This window comes from Anoplopoma fimbria, chromosome 11 (assembly GCF_027596085.1).
Source record: "Anoplopoma fimbria isolate UVic2021 breed Golden Eagle Sablefish chromosome 11, Afim_UVic_2022, whole genome shotgun sequence".
NCBI lineage: Eukaryota > Metazoa > Chordata > Actinopteri > Perciformes > Anoplopomatidae > Anoplopoma > Anoplopoma fimbria.
Genome location: NC_072459.1, coordinates 11,545,574 through 11,558,165, shown reverse-complemented (window position 1 = coordinate 11,558,165; position 12,592 = coordinate 11,545,574). Strand labels below are relative to the sequence as shown.

Genomic DNA, 12,592 nt, shown 5'->3' with positions numbered 1-12,592 from the left:
GTGAGACACAGAGCTGTCACTGTGGTTAATACGTGCTTTGTTAGTACTGCAATTATAATGACAGCTGCTGTGTGTCTGCTTAGGTAACATTCTCAGTATTGCTGTTATTTATTTAGCATGGGTCAAAGCAGGAAGTGACGTACACAATGCAAACATGCTATTGGCTGAACTTTGGAGCCAAAAGCCAAAGATCCTGTCATGAGAAGGAGGTATCACTTATGGTGCTTGGAAAAACGTCGTCCCACCCTCTAGTTTGGTTTTACATATTAATATTCTTACTAGTTTTCCCTGCAGTTTTCAATGCACAATAATATTACCACAAATAACACATTATGCCTCTTTAATAATGTATATAATAAGGTCTTAGTTAACAACAAAGCGTGCCTGTTAATTAGTTTCTGACAGGGCGGGGGGTTTCCGGCAGTTTAGGGTGAAACAGAAAGTCAAAGAGCGGATCAAGAATTCAGTGTCTTGAGCACATTGGACCACGCCTGGGTGCTATCTGTTCAAACTAAACCAAACTGGGGGTTGAGAACCACTGATCTAGAGCCCCAGAATAATGTAATGTGTATTTGTGGCGCAGTGAGACCTCTTAGTTTTTCTTCCTCTTTGGCTTAAGTTTCTTAATGTTGTTAGTTTGTGGGTCTGACGGTGGGCGTGCCTTGCAGAGGTTCACTGTCACTGACTGCTGCATAGCTGTTTCCATTTAAATAACTTAACAAACTGTTTATTAGTCAGTTTGTTTGGAAAAGACTGCTCTTTTGAGTCCATGTCAATTAAAGCAACAACTATGTTTCTGGGAGGTTGTTTTGCAGAGCTGTGAACGATGACTCATGTGGCCTCATGAGGCAAAATTGAAAGCGAAAGGAATATACTGGAAGGTGGAACCTCAAGAAACATTGCAGTTAAACTTGTTCCCTTCATTTGCACAGATCACTGAAGTCCCAAGATGAAGTGTCCATCTTGTAAACATAACATCTTGGAGAAGACAGCCAAGTTCTGCAGTGAGTGTGGCCACATGCTATCAGTCCAACCTGCAAACGCACAGGGTAAGTTTATTTGTTTTGATATGTGTTTTTTTTTATTATTATATATTTAACTGATTTGATTAATGAGGACCACCTTACACACTTGAGTGAGTAAGGTGAGTGAGATTACCTTTGAGGACAGAGGCATTACTTTACTTTCAAGTACTGCATAAAAAGCCCATGGGGAAAATCAAGCTCATGTGTTTTGTTTGTAAGTGATAATAAAAAAGAAAAAGTGGATTTGTGGAAATTTCGATTTGGCTGGAATGCAAATTTGATTTTGGCAGTACAATACTGTTGCTTTGTAGTTTATTCTCATTTATTCTAATATTTACATTTTTTTTCTCATGTTTGTGGATGCAGTCTGATTTTTAATACCGTACATTTTGAATCTAGATACAAGCGATCAGCCCAAACACTTGGTAGCAGACTCAGAAGTTACTGCTGAGAAATCTGTGTATGCAGAAAGCAACGAGTCCAATAAGTCCCCCAAACGACCAAATGATGAGAGCATCATCAACCCAAGGAAAAAAGTAAGTGTAACTGTCATTGTGTTGCCCGCTTTTCAATTTTTCTCTTTATTCATACGAGTCTAATTGCAGATACTATTGGTCAACAATGAATACGTTAACTTTAAAGTTAACTTAAGCTTGCAAAAAGTTATTCTTCTAGGCTGGAATTGTTAAAGCAAGCATTAAAGGAGCAGTGTGTAAGATCTGGTGGCAACTAGTGGTGAGTTTTTCAATAGCAACCAACTGAATACCACTTTGCTCACCCCTCTCTTTCCAAGCATGTAGAAGAACAATGGTGGCTTTAAAGTAACATTAAAATGTGTATGGTTTGTCCATCCTGGGCTACTGTAGAAACATGGCGGTGCAACATGGAGGACCCGTTCTCTCTCTCTCTCTCTCTCTCTCTCTCTCTCTCTCTCTCTCTCTCTTCTCTCTCTCTCTATATATATATATATATATATATATATATATATATATATATATATATATATAAATAAGCTAATTAGCTTATTCTAAGGCAACAAGAAACACTGATTCTTAGTTTCAGGTGATTATTCACTACTGAAAACAGAGTTGTGAATATTGTATATTCTACTTTTGCCAATCTATCCCCCTTAATCCTACGGACTGCTCCTTTAGGTCCGAATGCCATCAAATCATTCTATTATTTATATTTTTATTATTAAGTATTAGCAGAAGGTTTTTTCTAACTTTATTTAACATGTTCTTTGAAATTCCGAAGAATCAAGTAATTATGATATGCTAATACTTATCATGTGGAATAGCGGTTAAAAGAAGTCTAGATATTTACAAATCTAAAATGTTTGTCAGTCAGTAATAGCAAGAATATGACTGTATTTAGTTTGTGGCATGGTTTCACATTAGCAGTAAAACTGGTTTTGTAAAACTGATCTTCTACCTCATGGTCTCCATAGAAAAAAAACAGGAAGAGGAGAAAAAAGAAGAAAGATGACAACTTGTCATCCGACCAAGACCTGTCGCATGTCTCCCGGGAAGACAGCCAGGGGAAGAAGACACAAACTGTGAGAGACTCTTCTGACAGCGAAAGCTCAGATAATGCAAAGGATGAAACGCTGGACTCGCTGCAAGATGGGCCCGCCTCACTGGAGAGCCAGCATGGTTCCTTAGCAGTTAACATTACTGCTGCACCATCTGAAGATACACCAGTGGTTGAGAGTAAAACATCTGCTGACGAGGTGGAGGCAAGACCTGTGAAGCTGCCTGAGGAAGCTCCAGGTAACCCTGATAAGGAAGAGAGCAATCCACCGAAATCAACTCAGGATCAGAAACTCAAGACCGCACCCACTGACACTCCAACACCCATCTCAGAAGACAGCAAGAGTGCCGCTTCTCAGTCAGGTTCAGACAAAGGGACGAAGCCCACCAACCCTAAAGATCAAAAGACTGAAAAGAAAAACTCAAAGAACAAGAAGGACACGCCTGCCACTAAACAATCCCCACAGGACCAGAATGCCAACGTGGAGCAACAGGCGAAACAGACAGGACAAAGCAAACAGAAGGAAAAGAGCCAGCAGGACCAGACACAGACGCAGACTGTGGCAGCTGAACAAAAGATGGTTTTTGGTCCTCAAACACCATCAAAGGTAATGCTGACTAAAATGTATGAAAATCATTATTGACATACAGAAGCCTACATTTTAATATTTTGCAGGAAAAAGTAAATGAGTATTCATGAATAAAAGTGTACATTAAACATGCAAGTGTAATGCTTCTTGTACAGGTTGACAACACAGGCTCCAGTGTGGACCCAGTGGGGACAGTAAAGCCCATGGTGCGTCAGCAGTCTGGCAGCGAGCAGGACCCGACTGCAGCACAAAATTCAGACACTGACCAGGGATGTAAAGACGGCGGCAACAAGTCCAGCCCCCAAACTGTCCCGCCACCCAAAAGGTGATGAAGCTCTATCAGATCGTTGTACATGTTTGCCGTAGAACATAGCTGTGTGTGTGTTATGGTAGCTTTATCTGTATTGATATGTTTCTGCTTTTTTTAGGCTGACCAGGAACAATAACATCGCTGCACGTGACAGACTCACAATTTACTTCCATGCAGTTCTGTCAAAGGACTTCAAATTTGATCCAAAAGAAGATCGTATCTTCATCAGGGCTGGGCCCTCCATTGGAAATTGGAAAGATAATGCAGTTGAGCTGTCGGTGACCAAGTATGTGTTGTTGAATTAAGTGTCAATTAAGCCAAGATGGCGGCTAACTTCAGACATTGATACATCCAAAATATAAACCCTCCAAAATCAATTTGTTCTTGAAAAAAACTAATATTATGTTTTCTTGAATTGCCTGCTTATTTCTAAAGCTAACAATTTCCCCACACAGTCACTGTACACATAAATACTACATACTACATATATTACGCTACTTGCTTGTTGACAAACTGGCTCAAACTACATAATGACCCAAAACTCAGGGTTAAGCCACTTCTTCTAGTGGCAGAGGCGGGGAATGGCGGAGGCTTTTGATGTGTTCATGGACAAACTGGGCTACTCATAATGTCAAACATCGCTGACTTAGCGTTTTTTTCCCTTTTTGACGCAGGGATCTTGAAGAACACGGTTATCTGGTCGAGGGCACTCTTCAAACGAACAAATCTGACGCTGTGTCTGAGGCCATACCATACAAATATGTTGTCTATAACCATAAAAAGCAAAAATACGATTTTGAGTACATTTACAAAATGGATTCTACACATCAGACAACCAACAGATGTTTGTTTGTGAAACCCCTTCTCATCAATGACGATGGTAAATGTAATTTTCACTTGGTCCGACTGTAAACATATTTGCCTGACTGCAAATGGCATCTGGTTTTTATATAATTATGTATTTGCATTTCACCCATTGAATTTCTATTGTATCTTTTTGTAAAGGGGACTGGCATCAATATGATGACATCATCTGTGCCGAGCCATCGAAGAACGTGCTCAAACGCATTAAAGAAACAATCTGGCCTGAACAAAGGCGGAATCTGATTAAAGGCAGAGAGATTGCCGGGAATATAATGCTGGAGTCCATATTTGATCTTCTCCGGAGCTGGACGGATACAAACTTGACAAGTTTTCTGATCCAGCTGAATCAGTTCTGTCAGGTCTATGGGGAGCCTTTTGTGTATGAAGAAAAACAAAAGAAATGGTACTCTTTAAACTATGGAGAAGATGATGTAAGTATAAAATCTTTGTGCGCAAAGTCTAGATGCTCCGGTATGGCCAACCCAGTTTATTGTGTCTCTGGTATAACTTCCTAGGTAAAGAAGATGATCAAGGAATTCATGCTGACAAAGGTGATTCCTCAGTTGCTGAAGGATGGAGAGGGGAAGATGCTCTACATTAAGGATCCCATGAGAGCGGCTGTGATCATGCTCTGTGTATCGACGAAGCTAAAATTGAAACTGGATAATGGTGAGCTCCATCGACTCTGCACTGCGCTCTGTTTGCCCAAACTAGAAAAAGATGAGTTCCTCCAGTACTGGACACTGTTTTCTCAGGATGTCGCTACTCTCAAAAAGTAGGTGCATAATCTATTCAATTATCCTGTAGTCTCATATATATATATATATATATATATATATATATATATATATATATATATATATATATATATATATATATATATCAGTAATTTGAAATTACAATTTTCTGTTCAGATGGCCAGGTAACATTTTCTTTTTTATAGTCTGCCAGAAATGTTGGTGAATCACATAAACACTGTGAGAACAGAGGAGATGCCCAGATGGATTCTGGTACTACCGCTCCTCCACCTCCTCAAAGGCAACACAAAGCCCTTTGAAGCAGCAACTTTTGGAAACTCAAATATATTTAACTGGGCAGGTCTGCAAGGCCTTAAAGGATTAAGTACCCCGGTATACACGAGCAGTCAAAAGAGGAAGTAAGTACCTTTTGTCCGAGTACAGCTTACATAAACATCTTCCAGTGCATTTATTACTAAATGGATCCATGTTGCTCTACATATGTTAACTTACTCTTCTGTTTTCAGGGCATTGGTGAATGTGGTGAAAAGCCAGAGTCACTTATTGGAAGTGGATGCACTTTTAGTGCGAGCCTGCTTGTGCTTGATGCCATTTGATGGCCTGACGGACTGTGTCTTCAACATCGAAACTGAGCTTTTGGACACGCTTTATGTGTTCACCAACAAGGCTCCTCAAGACATTTCCTACAGTAACTTTCAGGTGAGCTGGAAACCCCTTTTTAAAAATGATAAATTTCGGGGTTATAGTACAGTTTCATTGATATTCTTATAATTCTGCTTTACAGGAGGTATCTGCCATTCTCTCACATATCCAAGAACATCTGATTGAAGAAAAATACAGGTGATTTGCTCTTCTAGATTAAGCAGATTTTCAATTGACTCTTAATAAAATTTCCTGGTTTAATCTTCTATTCCTGTTTTGTTCATAGTCATTTTACCGCAGCTTATAGGAAAGAGTGCCTAGCAACAGCAGTGAAACTGTTAGAGAAGCTCTGCAATGGAGTCAAAGCAGCATCGTATGGCCAGGACCACCTTAATATTCCTGTAGCTTGTGTGAATCTGGTTGCATCAGTGTCAGACTTTGTTCACTGTAACAAACAGCAGGTATGTGAAGAGAATCGTATAAGGCACGATGTTAGCATTTCAGATAAATGAGTCTCGCTTATTTTAAATACTGTACTATTTATTCTCATCTAGGAGACTCAAGAAGGAGAAAAAGAGCAGCGATATGTAAAAGACTTGGTGATCTCTCAGGCAAAGGACATCATGAGAGCCTGGATCAGTCGGTCCTACAGGCAGGGTTTTCTGAACAGGGGTTTGTCATACCTTTACCGAGCTGAGGATGGATCGCAGCTTGAAGTGAGTGGTTCTGTTGGGTTTTGTAAATAAAACTCAAAATATACATATCGTTGGTAGAGAAGGCTGGACATTGGTTTATTTGTTGATTGTATCTTACAGATGTGGAACAACATAATCTCCATCCGTTTCAAAGATGAAGATTGCACAAAAGATTGGAAACAGACGTTCACAATGGACTTTGAGGGCAAGTACAAACAGGTATGTAAGATCTTCTGCAGATCCCTGTTAAATCTTTTCTTTATTGAATTTGGTTGAACTATAACTATAAAATGAGTCCATCTGATTTTAGGAATCTCCTGTGGATCAAATTGAATTCTACTGCTCAAAGATGGAGGAGCTCAGTGCATCCCATCCACACGTTGCTGCTAGTATTGAGAGATGTGCTCTTGAGGCTGTTACGTCATTGTGCCAGGTATGAAGACTTCCCATTCATGTTTAAAATGTATATGTATTAACTATCCCCCGCATACCTCGTAGCGACACACACCTACCCTCAACCACTGAAGATAATTATGAAATGAACTTATTCACATTTATGTTATTGTCTAAATTGTACATACCTGTACTCTGTGCAATCACAACAACGTTGAGTCTAATCTGATATATTGATGGCATGCATGAGTAACAGATTTACTTCATCATTATAAAGATGCGCAGTCATGTTTAATGCTGTTTTATCTCAAATGCAGACCAAGTCTGAGGGAAAGCTGTTTGAGAAGTTCAAGGTGAACTGGAAGTTCGGGAAACTCATCTCGGCCATTATCCAGAAATCCTGGCCAAAGGACAGTCAAGGAAATTTTAAGGAAGATGAAGAATTGGTCCTTCAGCATCTGCTCTCCTGGTCTGCCGCCAAAGACTATTTCCGACTGCATGGTATTTCCTCTGGAAGAATATTATAGTAAAAAAACAGAGTGCCATTATCTGTAATTCATAAGATCAATCACCCGCTAAAAACAGTAGAAATCCAGGCTTAAGTTTATGACTTCATGGCAGAACTTAAGCATTAAAATCACTGATGTGACTTCAGACAAAAAAACAAAAATGTAATTTCTGTCATCGCAGGTGCAGACGAAAAGCTGATTGAGACGCTCACCCAAGATGCCAGGGACAGAATCGCCATAGCCATATCATCATTCTCAGCCATCGTCAATCGACTGGTCCATGGAGACATTAAGACCAGCCTGCTCAATATTGTTTTGGAGAAGAGAAATGCCTTCTTAGAACTGCTGAAGATTGGTAATAACATTCTCCTTGTCATTAAATAAATGTGTTAAACAAATAATTAATAACTATCCCCAGAGCATGCTTATTTCATATGATGGCAAGCACTGGCCTAATAGAAATATTGCCATGTGTGTGTGTTTGGAAATTAACAGATTGCCTCTCTGAGAATGAACAATACAAGGATAATGACAAAATGAGGAGGCATTTGCAGTGCAGAGAGAACGAATTGAAAGCTGTGCACCATGAGAAGGAGCTTGTGGACGTCTTCTTAACAATGAGCAACATACTTAAGGGATATATGACAGGTATGGTGGAGAATCTTGACAGTCTTGTTCGATCTAGCAGTTGCAGCAAATTTTACATATGCTTATATCATTTCCATTACAGTTGATCTTGACGACATGCAAGAGAGACGGCAGATGAATATCGAGATCATGCCCCTGAACCATTTCATGGAGGTTCATCCATTTGACCAGCTGCCCTCTTCCATCGCCGGTGTTGTCACATACTTTAATTTGAATGAAAAAATCAGAAACATGGCAGAGGTCCTGTCCACCTTTAAAAACAGTCATATATTCAACGTGTGTTGGGAGAATAAAGCCAAACTCATGGCCGCTACAGAAATGGAAGAAGACTACCAGGATGAAAGAGAAATAGCGGACATTATGGCAACACCAGAAATGATACATGATGACATTTTCGAGCCTTGCTTTGCTGACTACAAAGACCTCTACACTTGTCTGAAGAATGGCAGTATATGGCTCCAGGAGGTAAACAAGCTCTTCAGAGATTACAAGGGAAAGTACACAGAGCTTGCACAGGACCTGGACATCATGTGCAGAGTCGATAAATCCACCGACAAACAGTGGATCCACTGCAGGGTCCAACAGATCGAGCAGTATCACGAGCTTCATCTAGCTGTGGCTTCGGCGCAAATTATCATGAAGGTCAAAAACACGCTTTGTCTTCAAGGGGACTTCAGGGTTCTGGATAGACTCATAGAAGTTGTAAGTGGCCATGTTTTCAACCTAATATATTACAGCCAAAAATACTACACATCACACATATTTTGTATATTAATTTATTATTGTATTTTGACTCTTCTACCTTCAGAATCATGCAGACTTTCAGACAGAGGAGCTCAATAGAATTGACAACGACTTGATGCAGGCTAAAAAGGTCCTGGTGGACATCACTGAGTCCCGCAGACAGTGCCTACATGAGCTGGGGCTCAGAGGAAACTTTGTAAAATGGGTAAAAGATGCACTTGAAGGTAAGAGTCATTATCATCTGCTGTACTGTACTCTGAATGCCACTTTATTTTAAACCTCACTCAGGTCCAATTACTAAACAAAATGTGATTTATTTTCAGATATCAATGAGTTGAAGGTGTTTGTTGACCTGGCTTCAATCTCTGCGGGAGAGAATGACATGGACGTGGATCGTGTCGCTTGCTTCCATGATGCTGTCCTCGGCTACTCTCCTATGCTGTATGAGCTCAAACCAGACTCTGATTTTCATGTCTTCAAAGAGGTCCTCAAGAAGCTCTGGAGAGCTTTGGAGAATGACAGCAACCTACCAAAAAAACTGGTAAGCAGACACCTTGTTAATACTACTACTAAAAAACTAAACTAAAACTTAAAACTCAATTTTACCGAAACTGAAACAAAAGAATACTACAGACATTGACATTGTTTTGCTGTCATTCATGCAGAATGTACTAATGACTGGCTGGTTAATATTTTACTGAAGGGGATACAGCTCTGAAATCCAATGATAATAGAGAATGCAAACAATTTGTGCTGCATACACTCAGTGTTATTATCATATAGTCAGGGGACGTGGGTTAACCAGAAAATTAAAATGAAACAGCACAATTAACAAAGTTATCTTCTTTTGCAGCGGGACAGTGCACGTCATTTGGAATGGCTAAAGACTGTGAAGGACAGTCACGGGTCAGTGGAGCTGTCATCACTTTCTTTAGCATCAGCCATCAACAGCAAGGGTATCTACCTGATCAGTGCACAAGGTGTAAAAAAGGTAACTAACAAAAGCCATGCCAAAGCCATGTCCATGCAGCACAGAGGTTGTCTCTGGGGAAAGTGCCTAAAAAATGAGGTGTATTTCGTTTTTTCAATCCAGTTGAGTCTTGACACCGCCCTGAAGCTGCAGATTCCAGAGGAGCATGAAGATGGTCATCAGATGCGCTGCTATTCTCTTGAGGACCTTCGGGAGCTGCAGAACAAACTCATGCTGATGTCTGGGAAAGGGGATCAGGGGCAGAATGAAGTCGATCACTTTGCAGAGGTACATTGAAATGTTTTGCTTTTATGTAGCGAACATGGGTCACTTTGTTTGGCATAGAATCAGAAATGCTACTCTTAATACTACCAATGCTTCTAGTAGTTGTACATGTACTGCTGATAATAATTATTATAATCATAAGAAATGTTTTGTTCAGTGTTTTCAAAGCCTGCCTTCTAGATTTTTGTTGTAGATAACCTGTTTTTATGCTTTTTTTTCAAGCTAAATTATGAATTCTAAGGAAGTTATGAGCACATATCTGGTAAACACTAGATTTAAAGCGGTGCGTTTGTGTGATACTTTGCGGAAAAACCTTTTCAGATCTTTTGTTTAAATCAACTTATCGATTAGTTGATAAATTGTGGGAGCGATCGACCAATCAAAATAATTTCCTTGGTCGATGACAGCCCTCGTGTTTTTCTTATCTTTACAGAGGGAATAAATTGTTTAAAACATTAACAAAAAACGATGATAACGACAATTGAAAAAACAAATAAAATACTGAAATAAAAGGAAGAATAAAATCTGACAAAAAAGGGACTTATATCTTTTAATATCTAGTGAGATCAGCAGTGATATGTTTACTTAACAATGCATGAAATGCAATGATTATGGAATCATAATAGACTGGCATACTGTGAACAGCTATACTGCACACAGTATGCCTCCTGGAAATGCATAAAAGAAGGATTCACAGTTGCATCTGACTGTACATATGTTTTTTTCAGGTGTTTGCCAGTGTTCAAAGACTAGCTGAAGCATTCATTGCCCTCTACACTGCTGGGAACCCTCTGTTCAGACACTGGGAAGCTCAAATCAACTGCAGTTTAAGCAGTGAGGCACCCAGCATTATGATGGACTTCAACCTGGGCAGTGTTCTCAGTGTTGTTATTGTGGAGGGCAACATAGAGGAGCAGCTTCCTGAGTTCTGCAGGAAAATGGAGAAGTGCTTGGACTATTGGATGGATTTTGTGGACAAACAGAGGTCTCAGCATTACTATCTGAACTACTATACAGCCGAACAGATTGTCTACCTCTGCAGCAAGCTGACTCAGCAAAATGTGACCGATATGGAGGACCAAGTTCTCATGATGCTCACCTTTGTCAAACCAAATTGCACAGCCTCGGACTTGAGGCAGGTCTGGCATGCACTCCAGTATGAGATCCTCACCAAACCACATGAGCAAAATGACGACATTGAGTTTCAGACTTTTGTCATGGTGCAAACAAGTGAGCTTGGAGACCCAGACTTCACAAGTGAGTTGGATCCTCTGCTAAGTCTTGTGGAACAAGCTGATGGTTCGCAAAAATTTGACCTGATATGGAATGCTTATATGAAAGACATGAAGAATTATCTTCCCCACATTCTTGATATAAAAAGTCTCGGAAGACTGTTGGAAATACTGGCCAACAAAGAAGAGGAGATCGAAGAAGACATTTCTGACAATAACAGTCAGTTTATAAAGAGGCTCCTACCTAAAGGCCTGGCCACTGGGAATCCAAACCTCATTGTTTGCCCGCACGATGAAGTCTTGACATCTTGCATCTCTGTTTACATGAGTAGTGGAGATGAGACACTCCCCACATATGATGAAGTCCTCCTGTGCAGCCCCTCAACACCTTATGAACAGGTGGAACTATTTCTCAGACGCTGTCTCAGCCCAGGCTACGGGGGACAGAAGATATACTGTCTACTGTATGGAGATCTGCTCACATATGATGTGAGCTCAAAAGTCGAGAACTTTTTTCAGCGCATGAAAATGCAGAGTAGGAAGGACTACACACTTGTTATCATCTGCAGCTCGGAAAGAGAACATGCCTACCTTCCTTCAGCCTTCAGCCAGTACAGACTGCACATGGTTCCCCAGGAGCCATTGGCAAGGATCCAGCGGTACCTCCACAAACACTACGTTGTACCAGAAGATCAACGCAGTGCTGCAGCTGCATTCAAAGACCAACTGTGCGTTGGTGTCGTCTCATCCAAAAGGGCTGGTGTTGGTTAGTATATATGTATAGTACTCAGCTATTTCAAATAATGGTGAATGTTTCACTCCTAAGATTATTAATACCTATGATTATTTACCTACTTTTTTCTTCAAATTGCAGGTAAATCTCTCTATGTCAACAGGCTGTATAAAAAACTTCAAAGCTCAACCAAAAAGCCGTCAATGTTGAAATGCATTCGCTTGATTGAACCAAAAGTTGATGAGAATGTCATCCTTCAATCTCTGTTGAACACACCAAAGATGAAAGAACTTACGATGTTCCATTTTGACATCACATCAGCGGTAATAATGAGACTCAAGTTAATGTTTGCCTTAATGTCATGTAGCATTATTAATAGGAAATGTCTTGACACTTTACATATGGTGTTAATTGGCTGTGTTTTATGCGTTGAAAAGGTGCAGAAAGGTCTCGAAGAGTTTCTTTTCAAATTGTTGATTCTGCGCTATTTGATGGACTCTGAGGGAAAGACTTGGAAGTGCAGTGACAAGCAGCTGTATGTCATAGAGATTTTGGAGCCGACTGTCATGTCAACCAGGAATGCTTCGCGGCAGGTAAGAGTTTTTACAAGTTTGTGTCTATCGCTTTTCATTCGTCATCTGAATTAAAATAGTTGATTACCC

General features: G+C 40.1%; 1 protein-coding gene across 1 annotated transcript in view; it reads left to right on the top strand.

The window, feature by feature from the left end:
* rnf213a (ring finger protein 213a) overlaps positions 1-12,592 on the top strand; it is a 30,509-nt gene that overhangs the window by 447 nt on the left and 17,470 nt on the right. The window contains exons 2-27 of the mRNA XM_054607310.1: positions 933-1,049; positions 1,425-1,561; positions 2,476-3,165; positions 3,303-3,472; positions 3,576-3,743; positions 4,132-4,337; positions 4,463-4,752; positions 4,837-5,096; positions 5,265-5,477; positions 5,586-5,778; positions 5,864-5,919; positions 6,008-6,182; positions 6,276-6,437; positions 6,537-6,635; positions 6,727-6,849; positions 7,127-7,310; positions 7,500-7,673; positions 7,814-7,966; positions 8,049-8,668; positions 8,775-8,934; positions 9,034-9,251; positions 9,564-9,701; positions 9,804-9,968; positions 10,694-11,963; positions 12,072-12,253; positions 12,368-12,523. Coding sequence (XP_054463285.1) covers positions 950-1,049; positions 1,425-1,561; positions 2,476-3,165; positions 3,303-3,472; positions 3,576-3,743; positions 4,132-4,337; positions 4,463-4,752; positions 4,837-5,096; positions 5,265-5,477; positions 5,586-5,778; positions 5,864-5,919; positions 6,008-6,182; positions 6,276-6,437; positions 6,537-6,635; positions 6,727-6,849; positions 7,127-7,310; positions 7,500-7,673; positions 7,814-7,966; positions 8,049-8,668; positions 8,775-8,934; positions 9,034-9,251; positions 9,564-9,701; positions 9,804-9,968; positions 10,694-11,963; positions 12,072-12,253; positions 12,368-12,523 — 6,462 coding nt within the window. The 5' untranslated portion in view covers positions 933-949. The remainder of the gene's footprint in view (positions 1-932; positions 1,050-1,424; positions 1,562-2,475; positions 3,166-3,302; positions 3,473-3,575; positions 3,744-4,131; positions 4,338-4,462; positions 4,753-4,836; positions 5,097-5,264; positions 5,478-5,585; positions 5,779-5,863; positions 5,920-6,007; positions 6,183-6,275; positions 6,438-6,536; positions 6,636-6,726; positions 6,850-7,126; positions 7,311-7,499; positions 7,674-7,813; positions 7,967-8,048; positions 8,669-8,774; positions 8,935-9,033; positions 9,252-9,563; positions 9,702-9,803; positions 9,969-10,693; positions 11,964-12,071; positions 12,254-12,367; positions 12,524-12,592) is intronic.